Source organism: Podarcis raffonei, chromosome 9, assembly GCF_027172205.1.
Source record: "Podarcis raffonei isolate rPodRaf1 chromosome 9, rPodRaf1.pri, whole genome shotgun sequence".
NCBI classification, from domain to species: domain Eukaryota; kingdom Metazoa; phylum Chordata; class Lepidosauria; order Squamata; family Lacertidae; genus Podarcis; species Podarcis raffonei.
In genome coordinates, this window is record NC_070610.1 from 37534050 (window position 1) to 37548265 (window position 14216).

General features: G+C 40.8%; 1 protein-coding gene across 7 annotated transcripts in view; it reads left to right on the top strand.

Annotated features, from left to right (window-relative positions):
- MARCHF1 (membrane associated ring-CH-type finger 1) overlaps positions 1 to 14216 on the top strand; it is a 117832-nt gene that overhangs the window by 93001 nt on the left and 10615 nt on the right. For all 7 annotated transcript variants that reach the window (XM_053402935.1, XM_053402932.1, XM_053402931.1 and 4 more), the window contains one exon: positions 2384 to 2564. In XM_053402935.1, coding sequence (XP_053258910.1) covers positions 2384 to 2564 — 181 coding nt within the window. The remainder of the gene's footprint in view (positions 1 to 2383; positions 2565 to 14216) is intronic.

A 14216-nucleotide genomic window follows, 5' to 3' on the forward strand; every position in this document is an offset into this window, starting at 1 on the left:
AATGGTGGGGAAGGAACTCGTCAAGAGGACACAAAGCGGTTCAAGCTCTCCCACTATCCTTCACATGCTCCATCCGTGCACAGACATATTTATTCTCTCCCGTCCTTAGGCAAACCCATCATTATCAACCAATCTTTTTATAGGGAAATAAATTACAAACAGAGCAAAAACAAACAGAAGACAAGAGCACTTAATATGTTTAAAGCTGTTTCCATAATCATTTCCTCTGGACATTATTTCTATTGCCACAGCACTCAATATTCTCATTACACGTTTTTAATTTATAATTCACTCAGTGTTTTGTGTTAAGTGTTTCTGTTGAAGAATCATTGTGTGTTCAAAGTGGCTGTGTCATTTTATTTGTCTATCCCAGTGGAATTTTAGGTTGATATTTTAGCTGTTAAAATTCAAAACAATTCTGACAGTGGTTGAAAAGGACTCCTGGGTACCCAATTTATTTGTCTAAATTCTAAATGGCTTAAACACTGAAGTCTGTAAAATGAATTATATATAGCTGGGATTAAAATGAACAAAGCTCTGTATTTCCCCTTTGGGAAATGGCTTTAATTTAAAAAGAAAATGATGTTGCTATCTTCGTGTAATGTTTTACAGTGAGATAAAAGTTTTATCTAAACTGGCAAAGGGTATGACTTAGAAATTGCTATTGGAGTACCGGCGAAATCATGAGGACACTCACAAAAGTTAATTAGCTGCTAGGGGTGTTACTGCCTTACATATCACTATTCTTTTTTTTACTCAGGGTTGCTTCACACATTACAGATTTCCTGCACTGAAAACACTTTCTATGTAGGAAACAGAGTGAAACCCCTATGTAGATTGATGATGGATTTATGTGTTGATCTTACATGGGCTTCATACTGTTTCCTACCATTGAAGGAAACAGTTTCCAGACAGGAAACTGTTTCTTTCAATGCTGCCCTTAAGGAACAGGATCAATCGGAAAATGCATTAGTATGCCAAGGAAAACTTGCTTCCCTCTTTCCCCACTTTTCGGTAAGTTATTTCTAAAGGATGAGGCACTGTCGATGGGGTGGGTAGTAATGGATTTGGCTAGGGCCATGTGGGAACTTGTTGCTCTCTCTTTTCCCTCCCCCCCCCCTGCTAAATACCACCTAGTCCATTTACTGAGCTCATGAGAACTGGATTGTGTCCATGGTTACTTGTTCATAAATCCCATATATTTATATTTTACTATATTTATATCCCAACTTTCCTCCAAGCAGGTCAAGGTGGTGCACATAGTTCTCCTCATCCCTGTTTTTTCCTGACAGTAATCCTGGGAGGTAGTGTTGGGTTTTATGGCTGTGTTGGGATTTCAACCCTGATCTCCTAGGTCTTGGTTTAACACTAACCACCACACAATACTCACTCTCAGTTGAACCTATGCACTTCTACAGGACCACAACCAAATAGTTGGGCCATACTTTCCCCCTAAATTAAAACTGGATACACATTTACAGTTGCAGTCATTTACATTTTTGAGTGAAAATAGCCCATCTTTGAAGGTGATTCCATCTTACTCAGAGCTGTTGCAACTTCAGCACAAAACTAGATGAGATGCAGATTGCATTTCCTTCGTATGACTACGATATGCGTTGGAATTTCAAGAGCCATAAACTGCAATCCTGTACGCACTTGCATGACAGCAAATACCATTGAACACAGTTAATGCTTAATTCCAAGTAAGCATGCATAGAATTCTAGTGTAAACTATGTTTAAAAGTGTTGAACTTAATTTTCATCAGTAGGCAGGATTCAGTCCAGTTAAGGACACATCTAGGTACCATTTATCTAAGTGGGAGAGTTAGCCTTTGGTCCTAGGGAGTAAATCCTATTGAACACAGTGGAACATCAAAATCAGGTTCCATGAACAAGCTGTCAGGAGCCTTGGGCCAACATATTCCCTCCTATTACCCCATCTCAATCATGCACAGTGATGCTATGCACAGTAGTTCCTATTCTAGTTTACAAAAAACAACACTTAACCATTTCTCTGAGCCAGCAAATTAAACTATGGTTTGATTGCGAACCAAAGTAGGAAGCATGGAATTGCCATGCAAGAAGGAGCATACAAGCCCAGAGCTGCTGGGTTCAATTAGCCATATTATATTAAAATATTAAGGTGGGAGAAGGAGAGTTTGATATGTGTCATTGGGGAAACCTTGTATGTTTCCATGTCTGAGTAATGCTAAAAATGGAACATATAGTAACTAAGCAACAAACAGGAAAAGGAATACATTTCTCAGATCTAATCTCAAAGGTTGAGCACTTTCAGAGTGTTTTGAATGTCAACCCTTGGTATGAAAGGCAGTGCAAATAAACTCTACCTTTGCTCACTCGTTGTTGCTGTCCTTCCTGTCAGGATCTGTCACTGTGAGGGAGATGACGAAAGCCCCCTCATCACACCGTGTCGCTGCACAGGGACCCTGCGTTTTGTTCATCAGGCCTGTCTGCATCAATGGATTAAGAGTTCAGACACACGCTGCTGTGAACTCTGCAAGTATGACTTCATAATGGAGACCAAGCTCAAGCCTCTTCGAAAGGTACGGTGCTAAGAATTAAATCCATCCGATGTGAGCTGCCAAAGCTGAAGTTAACATTTCCAGTCTAGGTCATCCTTTCTTCTGCTTTGTTTGATGCATGCAGCTCTGTGAGTGTGTATTTTACAACACCATCAATCTTGTGCTGTATCAATTCTCGTATTTCAGCTTTGTCATCTTATAACTGCTATTTGTTTTAATTTCCTTCTGCTGGAATATTACGATGCATATTTCTTATGCATATGCTTAACGCAAAGCATTGTATTACAGTTTCTGAGGTTGCTCATTTCCGGTTGCCTTGATTGAGACTCTGTATTAAGCTAATCAAGTACACACGACAAATCTTGCACAGTCAGTTGCTGCTTTGCTGAAATCGTTGTGGAAAAGTCAAGTCTCCCTCATTTTCAAATCACACCAGTTCAATTATTTTGGAGTCCTTGGCCCATGGTCCCAAGTTGGATGGTCTACTCAGTTTTGCCACATTGTATCCCTAGATGTAGGGATGTGGGTGGCGCTGTGGGTTAAACCACAGAGCCTAGGACTTGCTGATCAGAAGGTCCCTGGTTCAAATCCCTGCGACGGGGTGAGCTCCCATTGCTCGGTCCCTGCTCCTGCCAACCTAGCAGTTCGAAAGCACGTCAGAGTGCAAGTAGATAAATAGGTACCACTCCGGCGGGAAGGTAAACGGCGTTTCCGTGCGCTGCTCTGGTTCACCAGAAGTGGCTTAGTCATGCTGGCCACATGACCCGGAAGCCGTACGCCGGCTCCCTCGGCCAGTAAAGCGAGATGAGCGCCGCAACCCCAGAGTCAGTCACGACTGGACCTAATGGTCAGGGGTCCCTTTACCTTTACCTTTATCCCTAGATGTATCCAGTTTCCTTATATGCAGCTGGCTTAATATAACTGACCCATCCCCCAGCCATTGCTTTGGGCCCTCTGCCTTCAGTCCACTGTCCTTGGCCCTGTTCCTCACTCTTTTTTCATTTTACTCCTAACCTTTTAACTCCTTGCCAAGCACACCTGTGTCCCGTCCTCCACTCTATCCTGTTCGCAGCATACTGTACAGTGAGTCTGTAACATTATTATCTAAAAGTCATACACATGATTATTCTTGTTAATTACATTGCTACCATTACCAGATATCATTCATCCATAGGATAATCCTCAAGAGGACAGACTGATCCCTTGGCTTTCAGAAATCACATATTTATTTGAGGGTTTCCACATCAGCACTATTTCTCCAGTTTTTTAATTCGACTTCCAAAGTTTCTCGCCAAATTCCAAAGTTTGCAAATGGCAGGTTCTTGCTTACTTGAATTAATAAAATATACGAAAATTATTTTATGAAAATAATTATGCACTTTGCAGAGTTAAGACACACCAAAAAGCTAGTAAAAGGTTTGCTTACACACACACACACACACACACACACACACACGCCGTATGTATACCATAATTCCATAGATGACCAGAAAAGCAGCTGTATGTGTTATTCACCAGGAATAATAGATCAAGATCCCCAAGTTTCCTGGCTTTAATGTTTAAAAAAGCATGTCTCTAGTTCTTTTATTGCAAAATATGCTTGAAAGTGTGTGAGCAATAGCTACTGAAATGTCAGAAGCCAAAGGACTTGCTTGAGGTTTCCAGTGGTCAGAGTGGGCAGCTTCAGTAAACAATAAAGCTTCCTATCTGTGTGACTGGTAGAAGGAGAATAAATCATTCACAATGAGAGGGGAAATCTTAAAAATAATATATAGTTTGCAAAATTCTGCTTTTCATGTTGCAGAATGTAGACTTCGGCTCAGAATTATGAATTTATTTATTTTTATTTATCACAGAATTCAAACAGACCCTGTTATATCTTTCTGCCAAATAATCTACAGCTTCTGTCTTGTGTGAAATTGCTCTTCTCTCTACTGAGCATGTTACAGAATTAATGGAAGCTTGATTATAAACCAAGTGTTTTTGCTTGTCCCTGCAGAGGCAGAACTCAAGGGGTCCATATATTGATCAGCCCTTAATATGTTCTACACTAATAGTTATGTATACATTAACAGCCATGACAGTTTGCACAAGCTGAAATCTGAACCTTCGGTAATTTCTGATGTCCCCGATTTATCTCAGTAATCTTTCTGAACTCTTCACTAATCCCACTCAGTCATTTGAACATAACAGATATATAAACCATTATGCACCTTCCTCCTCTTCCCCTTCATAGTGCAGACTCACAAGAATGTTGTCAGAACCATTAGAGTAGGTGAGAAGCTGTTCACAATGAAATCAGTAAGAGTTTGCTTCCAACTTCTACAGGTCATTTTAACAGGAACATAGCAAGTTTTTCTTGGCTACCATTGCATTATTTCTACATACGGAGTAATGCTAGAAAACAGAGAAGCATTTTCAGACAAAAATGCACTATGTCACACCTTCTGGAATCGCAGAGCCATTAAAAAACTCCTCAGTCCTTGCTATACCTTCTTGTTGTTGGGGTCAGTGAATTTTACAGACAATATTCATATACCCTTTGTACTGGTGAAAGTGTTGCATAGACTTGAATAGTTAGCTTTATATTGCTACCAAATGTTCATAATTTTATAGGACAGCCCTCACAGTCATAACCTGAGAATTCTTGTAGCTGGAAGTCCAGCCTATAAGACTCCATAAAGCTCACAATATGCCACAAAGATCTTAACATCAGGGTGTAACAATGGTAGTAAATGGGGCAGTAGATTAATCTTAGTGATTAGCATCCTTCGCCTGTTCCAGATCAAGGAACCCTGTTCCCCCCTGTATCTTACAGTATACTTGAAAAGGTAAAAAATAGCCCCATTGAAGTGCACTTAGACTTGCACTAGGGCTGCATAGGCAACTTATATTTAAAGCACATTCAAGGCATCCCTGCCCCACCCGCCCCGATTCCTGGGAACTGTTGTTTATTAGAACTGAAATTACCAGCCCCCTTAACAAATTCCAGTTCCCTGGATTCTTGCGGTGGGGGGCTTTTAAATGTATAGATACGGTTCAATAAGGAGGCACCCCCTTAGGGAGACCCTATAGCTACAATTTGTGTGTCAAGACCCCGCAACCACCCCTCCATTGGGAAATAACTCACACAAGGACACAGATATTAGGTTTATGTTATTGGGCAAATTTGGCCACAACTTTATTGAATTACAAAATGTGAGTGGTATTGGCTTAGGCATTGATTGGACCCGACTATATCTGACTCCTGCCCGCTGCACAGGAAGTTCGGTAAGGGTAAACCACCAGTAGGGGGAGCCCTGTTGATGCATACCAACTCGAGCTCTGACATGGCTGGGATCCCCGGGCAACGGGGGACAAAGTCCCCCGTCCCCGGTGGGGAGTGGGTGGCCACGCGGTCCACCACAACCCCTCCCCACTGGGAAGTGGAGCGGATATGGAAAATGGCTCAAGACACAAGAACCTATTGATATCACTGCACATTTAGCTGCCTTCCAGAGGGAGGGCAGGGCTCACATGGAATTTGCCATCCCTTCTTCCTCAGTGCTCCCTTCACCCTAGAGCAAATGCCAGGCTGCTTTTTTGGCTGGATAAATCATGGTGCTCCCTATCCATGGTATGCATAAGTGTGGTTTGTTGATATTCTGTGTGTGAAGGACTCAGGACTATTGAGACACTGCACAGATTTTGGCACTATGGTAACCGAAATTATGTGAACCAAAAATACAATGTTGCAACCAGTGTACACTTTGCAAATCTTTGCATTCCAACCCTGGAAAACTTACTCAGCAACCCTGCCAGTTTTTGAGATTTCACCGGGCGTTGTTGCCAATATACCTTTGAACATATCTTCTAAACCAGAAGTGCTAGAACTGCACTTTAAAAAGCAAGAAGAAAGAGCAAAGTGCAAGAAATATATTAGGAAGCCACATTCTGTGCTTTGTCTGTGCTTGTGTGCAGTTGCAGCATTTTTAAAGCCATGGAACGGCTCTGGGATATTGTGTGTGTGTGTGTGTGTGTGTGTGTGTGTGTGTGTGTGTGTGTGTGATTTGTGGCCTGTGAGGCACCTTTCACACAATTGCAGGACACTATCCCATCACTAGACCCAACTGCCTGTCTATTCAGCTTCTGTACATGGAGTAGAAGTAGGGGGATACTACTTTGTTCTTTGCCTCAGGCAGCAAAATGTATTGGGCTGACCCTGTTATTCACTGACTTGTTACATGTAGCATAATCCTATAACCACATTTTTCTGCACCAGGGAGCACACTTCCCTGTTCCTCTGCTTGCTTCCTTTTCTTTTGGTTCCCCAAAAGATCTCTATCCATTTGTTTCAAAAAGGGACCTGAAGTTGATAAGTGACTTGCAGAATCACATTCTTGGCCCAATCCAAACATTGTCTGAAAAGAAAGAGTTTGCTGTGGTGCTACAGATTACTAACACACACACACACACACACACACACACACACACACACACCACTATCATCCCTCAGTCCCAAAAGCTTTATGCTGGTGATGAAAATTAGTATGTTATTGTTATTATTTAATATAAGAGTGCCAGAAAGTAATTGTCATAACTGACTGTGTCTAAGTCCCTTTTCACTTTTGACATTAGTAAAGGAAGGAAGGAAGGAAGGTGAATTCCTGGAATCTGTGACATGTATGCAACTAATGGTAGGATTTAATACAGACAATTTAAGTTTTATCTAAGTCATTACTGGCTCCTCTCACTCTTCACCCCTTGCAATTGTTGATTAAATTTTCACTGACTGGTTTGGTGACAATAATTTTTGCACATTTGTTCACTGTGTCCCTGCGCTTTGGTCTGCATTTTTGGCCAGCTAGTCATACATCCAGCTCCCTTCTGGAAGAGATATTTCTTGACAGTAGAATCTGAATCAAATCTGAAACTGAATATGAAACAAATCCTTGTATGATAAATATTTTGTGCTGGAAGATGTGAAGCTGCCATGATTTGAACTCAGTTTCTAATAAGTGTCTATGAAGCCTATGAAGTTTTATTTACTATTCTGATCATCAACTTAACAGTATTAAGTGCTACAGTACAGAAACACTTTTTGTTCTTTACCATCAGACCCAGACATAGTTAACTTTGAAAGAGCCACAATTCTTTACAAATTCAGATTGTAATTGGGATCACAATTTAGTTCTATAGTGGAATAGTAGCCAACTTTCAAAATTCATCTGCCGTTTTATCTTCCCTCTCCCTCTGGAAGGAAGAGCCTGGCATCTGAATTGTACCCTGAAAAGACCCTGCCATGCACACAATAACATGATTATACTGTACCTTTTTTGTGGATTTTAATTTGGGTGGGGGAGCTACTTATAGTTGAAAGGTTTTAATTAACTGCTTGATACCACCGTACTCCAAGTCCAAAACTTAGAGATCCCTGCAAAACCCAAATGCCTCTTTACTTCTTGAAAAGGTATTCTTCAGAAGGCATTGGCCACAGTTGGTCACATCTCAATACAGCTGAAATCAATGAGGTCTCTGTGTTTGGCAAGGGTAACTGTTTCTGGAGCAGGGTCATTGGGACAACCGTCCAAAAACACACTTTTAAAATTAATTTTATTAATTTCAAAAGCACTTTGCCAGGATCACATTTCCCTGGTGTTACAGGTTGGATCATTTTATTTTTCAGCCTTGGGGCCTAAAAATATTTCCTGTTTTAAAGTGGAAAAAGCTATATCTTTCCAAAAAGATCAATTCTGCATGAAAGTTCAGTGTCTGGTACTGTACAGAAACATTCTAGGTGTGCAGCAGAAAATGAAAGCTGAAATGCTGCATATCCTATTTCTTGTGCCCAGATTACTGAAGTTTGTTTCTGCTGTGATTGGCTTTATTATAACATCCTTGTAACATTCCCAGTGCTGCTCTCTTATAACTGTTAATTATATTGAATCTAAGCTCAGATTATTATCATACCGTCTGCTTTTCTAGTTACAACACATACAGGCTTGCCATTAAAAGGAACTTATTTTAGCATGATTGATGGATGGGGGGAAAATGTAAATTCTGAGCTTTTATGTTTCAAACCAACAATACATGCCTATCTCATTTAATTTCAACAAAGCTGAAGACATCAGGTAAATCTGTCCTTAATAACTATGAAAGGGAGCTGGGTCTAGATAAGTCTTAAAAGCAGCTGTAGTGAACCAGCATTGTCTTGCTGTATTTTCCCCATGCTGCTCTGTGATTTTCGGAGTCTGCGTTTCTGTTCTATTATTTAATAGATTTTATATTTATTTGTTTCATTGTTTTCAAACTCGATGTTTTGTGCATACCTTAGGGTTCAGTGGGGTTGAAAGACATAAATCTTTTCATAGATAAATATGATAGGAGGCCTTGGATGAACAGCAATGGGTCAGCACATCTGGCTGTTAACCAGAAGGTCATTGGTTTGAGCCCACCCAGGGACAGCTGTGGGCAGGATTCCTGCACTGCGGTGGGTTGGTCTAGATGGGCCTCCGTGGTACCTTCCAACTTTGTAGTTCTGCAATTCTATGAAGCATTAAGCTTTCAAATTCATATATGTTGATCAGATGTACTCATCAAATGCTAACTTTAAATTTCCATTTAGTGTACAGTTTTGATCAAATGTGAAATTTACGTTTCATTCAATATGGTGTGTGGCCAAAAGGCTGGTTGTCACCCTTGCAGTATAGCTCAGTTGGTTAGAACATGGTGCTGATAATGCCAAGGTTGCAAGTTCGATCCCCATATGGGACAGCTGCGTATTCCTGCATTGCAGGGGGATTGGACTAGATAATCCTCAGGGTCCCTTCCAACTCTACAATTCCATGAAATCAAATCAATCCAAAGACACAGCAAAACAAAAGTTCATAACAATACACCAAACACCGGTAAAGAGAAGGCCAGTTGGCCCATCTTGGATAGGGAGTCACACAGCATGGACAATGCAGCTGGAAAGCCTTTGTTCCATGTCCCTACCAATCACATTTCAAAAAGCAGAGGGGTACTTTTGAGCAAGCACTCATGACAGCATTGGAAGAGCAAGGTTATAGAGGAAAACGTGCTTGCTGTATATTATCATCTTCCCCTCTCCCATGTTTATTACCATTATTAAAGAAGTTTAATTTGTTTTTCCATTCTTTATTTGAAAACTAGAAAGTAGATTTGCAATGCAGTGCAGAGATTCTAAATTATACAATTCATTTGTTTTAGTGTTGTTTTTTGTTGACCTCCTTGCATCACGGGATATCTCTGCACTCCTGAGAGAAACTATTTCCCCCTTTTAAAAAAGAACTGAGAACCGGATGTATATTTAATCTGGTATCTGAAGCATGAAACATGATAAAAATATAAAGGCAATCAACATGCTACTGTGATCCATATGGAATGGATGACAGAATTAAAATGTACATAAACACAGTAATGTATCTCCAAACAGAGATTTCCCCAAAGCTTTTTGCTATGACTACTTTTCAAATGACTTTGCCTATTTAATGCTTTGGTTTTATTTATTTATAGACATTTGGTCTCTGAGGTTTATATTTCTTTTGAAACACATTGTTCCCGTTTTTCATAGTCTTTTGGGAGGGGTGAATACGAGCATATTTCTTTCCTTTCTATGATGACCCATAGATTTTGAAATTTAGGAATGGCTGTGTACACGCAGAGATCCCTGTCTGCAAGGGCTTTCTGGTTCATTTCTGGGGGGCAGTGCAATGCAACAGTATCAGACGTCCTGACTTCACAGGCAACTGACTCATAGACAAAAAACAACCCCAAATCCGCAATAGCTTTTAAAGCTGACTTACACGAGCAAGCATTTTTCTCCCAGTTAACAGTTACACCCAATGTTTTAGCTTATATTTTAGGGTCAGACATTAATTAGAAATCCCACTTTTCAGTTATACCCACTGGGTCATACAGGATTGCTCCTAAACCCTGTTTGGGAAGGTGAAGCAAAGGACTTTACCAGCATAGTTATGCCTTGTGCCAGCTGGAGATTATCCAGCACAACCTTTCTGCCATGTGGGGTAAAATTCAAGGCACATACATTGGCACATGCATAGAACTCCACATTCCTTCCAAACCTTAGAGGCAGGCAGGCTACTGAGAATGTTGGTGGGGAAAAAGTCCTCCCTATCCATTTTCCCATACCATTCATAATTTTATAAATCTTGAGAATGCCCCCTCCCCAATCATATTTTTCTAGAGTAAAACGGCCCAAGCACATTAGCTTTCCTCCTAAAGAAGGTGCTTCATCTCTTTGAACTCTTGGATCTTTGAGTTGTTTTTCCTTCTATCCAGGGCCATCTCATCCCACAATATTTCTCTCTACAGAAGAGTCTGTTCCCAAAGCATGGCATTGTGGGTAAGGTGATCTCAGAATCTTTGTTGGCAGGCTGCAACAGCAAATACTGTTTAAAGTTTCACAGTAGTAGTAGTAGTAAACTTTAAACAGGCACTCTCTGGGCAGCTTTGCCCACAATAGGTCAATGCAAAGGTTGTAACCCAGAGAGCACATTAGGAGGTCCACCACCAATTTGTTGCAGTGGCAAACTGGTGTTGGCATTCCTGAAGTCCTAGGCAGCTGTCATCAGCCACTTGACAACCGACCAGGGGCCAGACAGCCTGGAAGGCAGCATGAGAAAGCAAGCCTTGGTGCTTGGTAGCCCTGCAGGCAGGAGGAGGCAGTGGTGAATGCATTGGGGGCATCAATTTGCCATCATCTCAAGACAAGAGGCTCAACTTAGCTGATGAGAGGGCCAGCCCTGACGATACTAGCTTACTGCCTGGGCAGATGTAACATCTTAACCAATTCAGCTTTGGGGAATTCCTCCAGCTGGGCCTAATCATGCTTAATCATATTGACAACATTAATCATGGTTAAAACTAGGCAAATGTTTCCCCTTTAGCTTATCTAAAACCAATGAAAGCTATTTCAGATCTGAAGCCAAATAGAAACTCTAGTTAGTTCCACCTATGTGACTGCATTGGAAGCAGTTAGTCACACATGGGTACGGTGGAGGAACTGGTTTTCTGGAAGAACGATGGTGGTGAGGAGGGAGTCCATAATTCTTTTTGTTTAACCACAGTTAACCAATTAGGAACATTATATTATCTATACAGGTATGTAGTGTTATGCCAAGAGTTACTTTTCATTCCGGAGCTGCAGTCCATTACATAGCAGTAAGTCCTGCTGAAATCAATGGGGCTTTTATTTTTTTTTCCTGCCGAAAGGCATACAACAATAACAACAACATACTTTCAATCAAAGGATTCTGCCAAAGATATTTGAAATATCTGGCTCCTTGGTTCAAATAGCTTGATAGCATGCTTTGTTTGAAACGGGATTCAATTAATGCCCTGAAGTCAGTAATATATTTAAGTAGCAAATAAAACAGGAATGCACGGATATATTGGTGAGTCTGTTTCAGAATCCAGTGTTTACAGAGAAAATTAGGCTTTGGGTACTGTGAGCTACAAAGTAACTAGGCTGTTGAATGATATTGATGTCTTGTTTTAAAACATAGCTTCACTTTGATCTTTCTTATTTACTCTCATTATTTAAAACCATGCCGTGCAGTATTGGCTCTTGAAAGCAATATTCCCTGCAGGGAAAGCTATGGGAGATGCTGCTGAGAAATTAAACTAGTCCCTCTTTGAATTCTCTCCTTTTCCCTCAGCACTGTAGGTTCCACAAAGAACCTCTAGTGACCTGCACAATTTCCTGGGAGAAATCAGAAACTTTTGAGCTCTCAACACCATAACGTATTGTTGTTGTTGTGGCTCTTCCTATTACCGTTGGCTTATATAAATCACTCTGATTTCCCATCAGTTTTATAACAAGGATCATGATAAAAAGTGATGGCTGATATTGCTTAGGACAGGTAACACTGATTTGCTGTAGGATTAGTTTTCTTTTAACCTAATTTGGTGGATGCTTTGCAAGCCTTTCCCATGACAGAGAGGCCTATGTTTCCTTTAATTTTCAGCACCTCTGCGGCACGTTGTCAAGGCAACCAGCTTCAGTGTTTTCTTTCCACTAGTAAACTGTGCCTCAGACATGGCCCACCTTAAATCACTGTCTTTCCTGGTAATACATAAGGTCAAATACTTAACCGTTATGCACAATATTTCCCTTTTCTTTATTGGCTATCATGTTGTTATGGAGAACAGCTAGAGTCTCAGGGGAAGGTGTGTATATTAAGGCTTTTAAAGTTAAACTAATTCTACAGCATTTAAATCTGGTTGTGATGCCTTGAGGAAACAAGTCCTCCTGATACAGCCTTTTTAATTTTTTTAGCAATAAACAGACAGCTATTGCCAATTTGTATATAAATGATCATGCGCACTAGTTTTTGCAGTGCAGGCTTTCCATGGCAAACATTTGAACAAAAAAATAGGTCACAGATCTCAGTTTTAGGTGCAGGCTGGTTCACACTGTGATCTGCCATAAAGGCTCTCTGTCTGCAGTCGGCCCCACCGTGTGTGGGATAGCATGCCTCTTTCAGAACCTACACAAGTAGAGGTGATCTGTTTGCCACCAAGAAAGAGGTTTACAAATCATGGAAGGGAATGGCATGCACCTACAGAATGTAGGTCACACCTGATGTTTCAACAGCTTTAACAGCAGTAGAAAAATGTAATGAAAGCCTTGCTTCTCATAATTTACCTGATATAGTTTTGGCTTGCATTCTGAATTCATGGAGAAAGAGGCTGCATGTCACTCTCTGAAAAGGTTCTGTGTTTTTCCTGCTACCATGAGTGTATTTAATTGCACCCGAGGAAATCTAATTAGAAATATAGTGGCCTTCTCCTTCCATTTTTAAACAGTGGGGAAAATGTATAACACAATGATTAAGAAAGTTGGAGTTAACAAAGAACCACAACTGTGCATCTGTGAAATGTTGGCAGGTATATAGATTGGAAGTTAATTATATCCATTTCCATATATGTAGAAAATGTGATCAGTAAGTCGGAACACTTTCGATTTTTGTGTCTTCAGTTATAGGGCTGTGAGAGGCAATTGCCAATGATCACATGTTGGGAAGAACAAATCCAGCACATCTCTACAGCGGGAAATCGGCACTGTTACAAGACTGCTAACAAGTCATTGGTGAATTTCACAGGCCTCATGCACACAGCCAAATTTTAGCTTGGTGTGAACACCAGGCTCCCAGAGAGGAGCTTGTAGCTGCTTTGCTCAACATGAACTTGTTTGTTTTAATGTCCTCTATTCAGGGTTAATGAGGATACTGACAGGAAGGTGATGGATATCTGATGAAGGACCCTGCATGAGAGGCAGGGAATGGAAGATATTTGGCGGGGGGGGGGCTGGGAGAAGAAAGGGAAGTTCCCAGGTGAGAGCTGGGATGGTCCACCCCGATTTGTGTGGGACAAGGGTTAAGATCTACCTCTGACAGAGGGCTCTCTGTTTTTTGTTGTAAACTTCCTTCCCCCCTCTCTCTGTTCCTTCTTTTCATTTAGATTAGTTTGATTTTTTTTATTATATTTTGAAAAGTTTCAGTTTTTAAAAATTATATAAAGGGGGGTGGCAGGGAGGAGCAAAGCTGCTGTGCACTCATCCCGAAGCTCACGTGTTCATGCTAACCTGAGGCTTGTTTTAGCACGATGCATGAACCAGGCCACAGCCTATAACAGACTTCTGTGCTATTT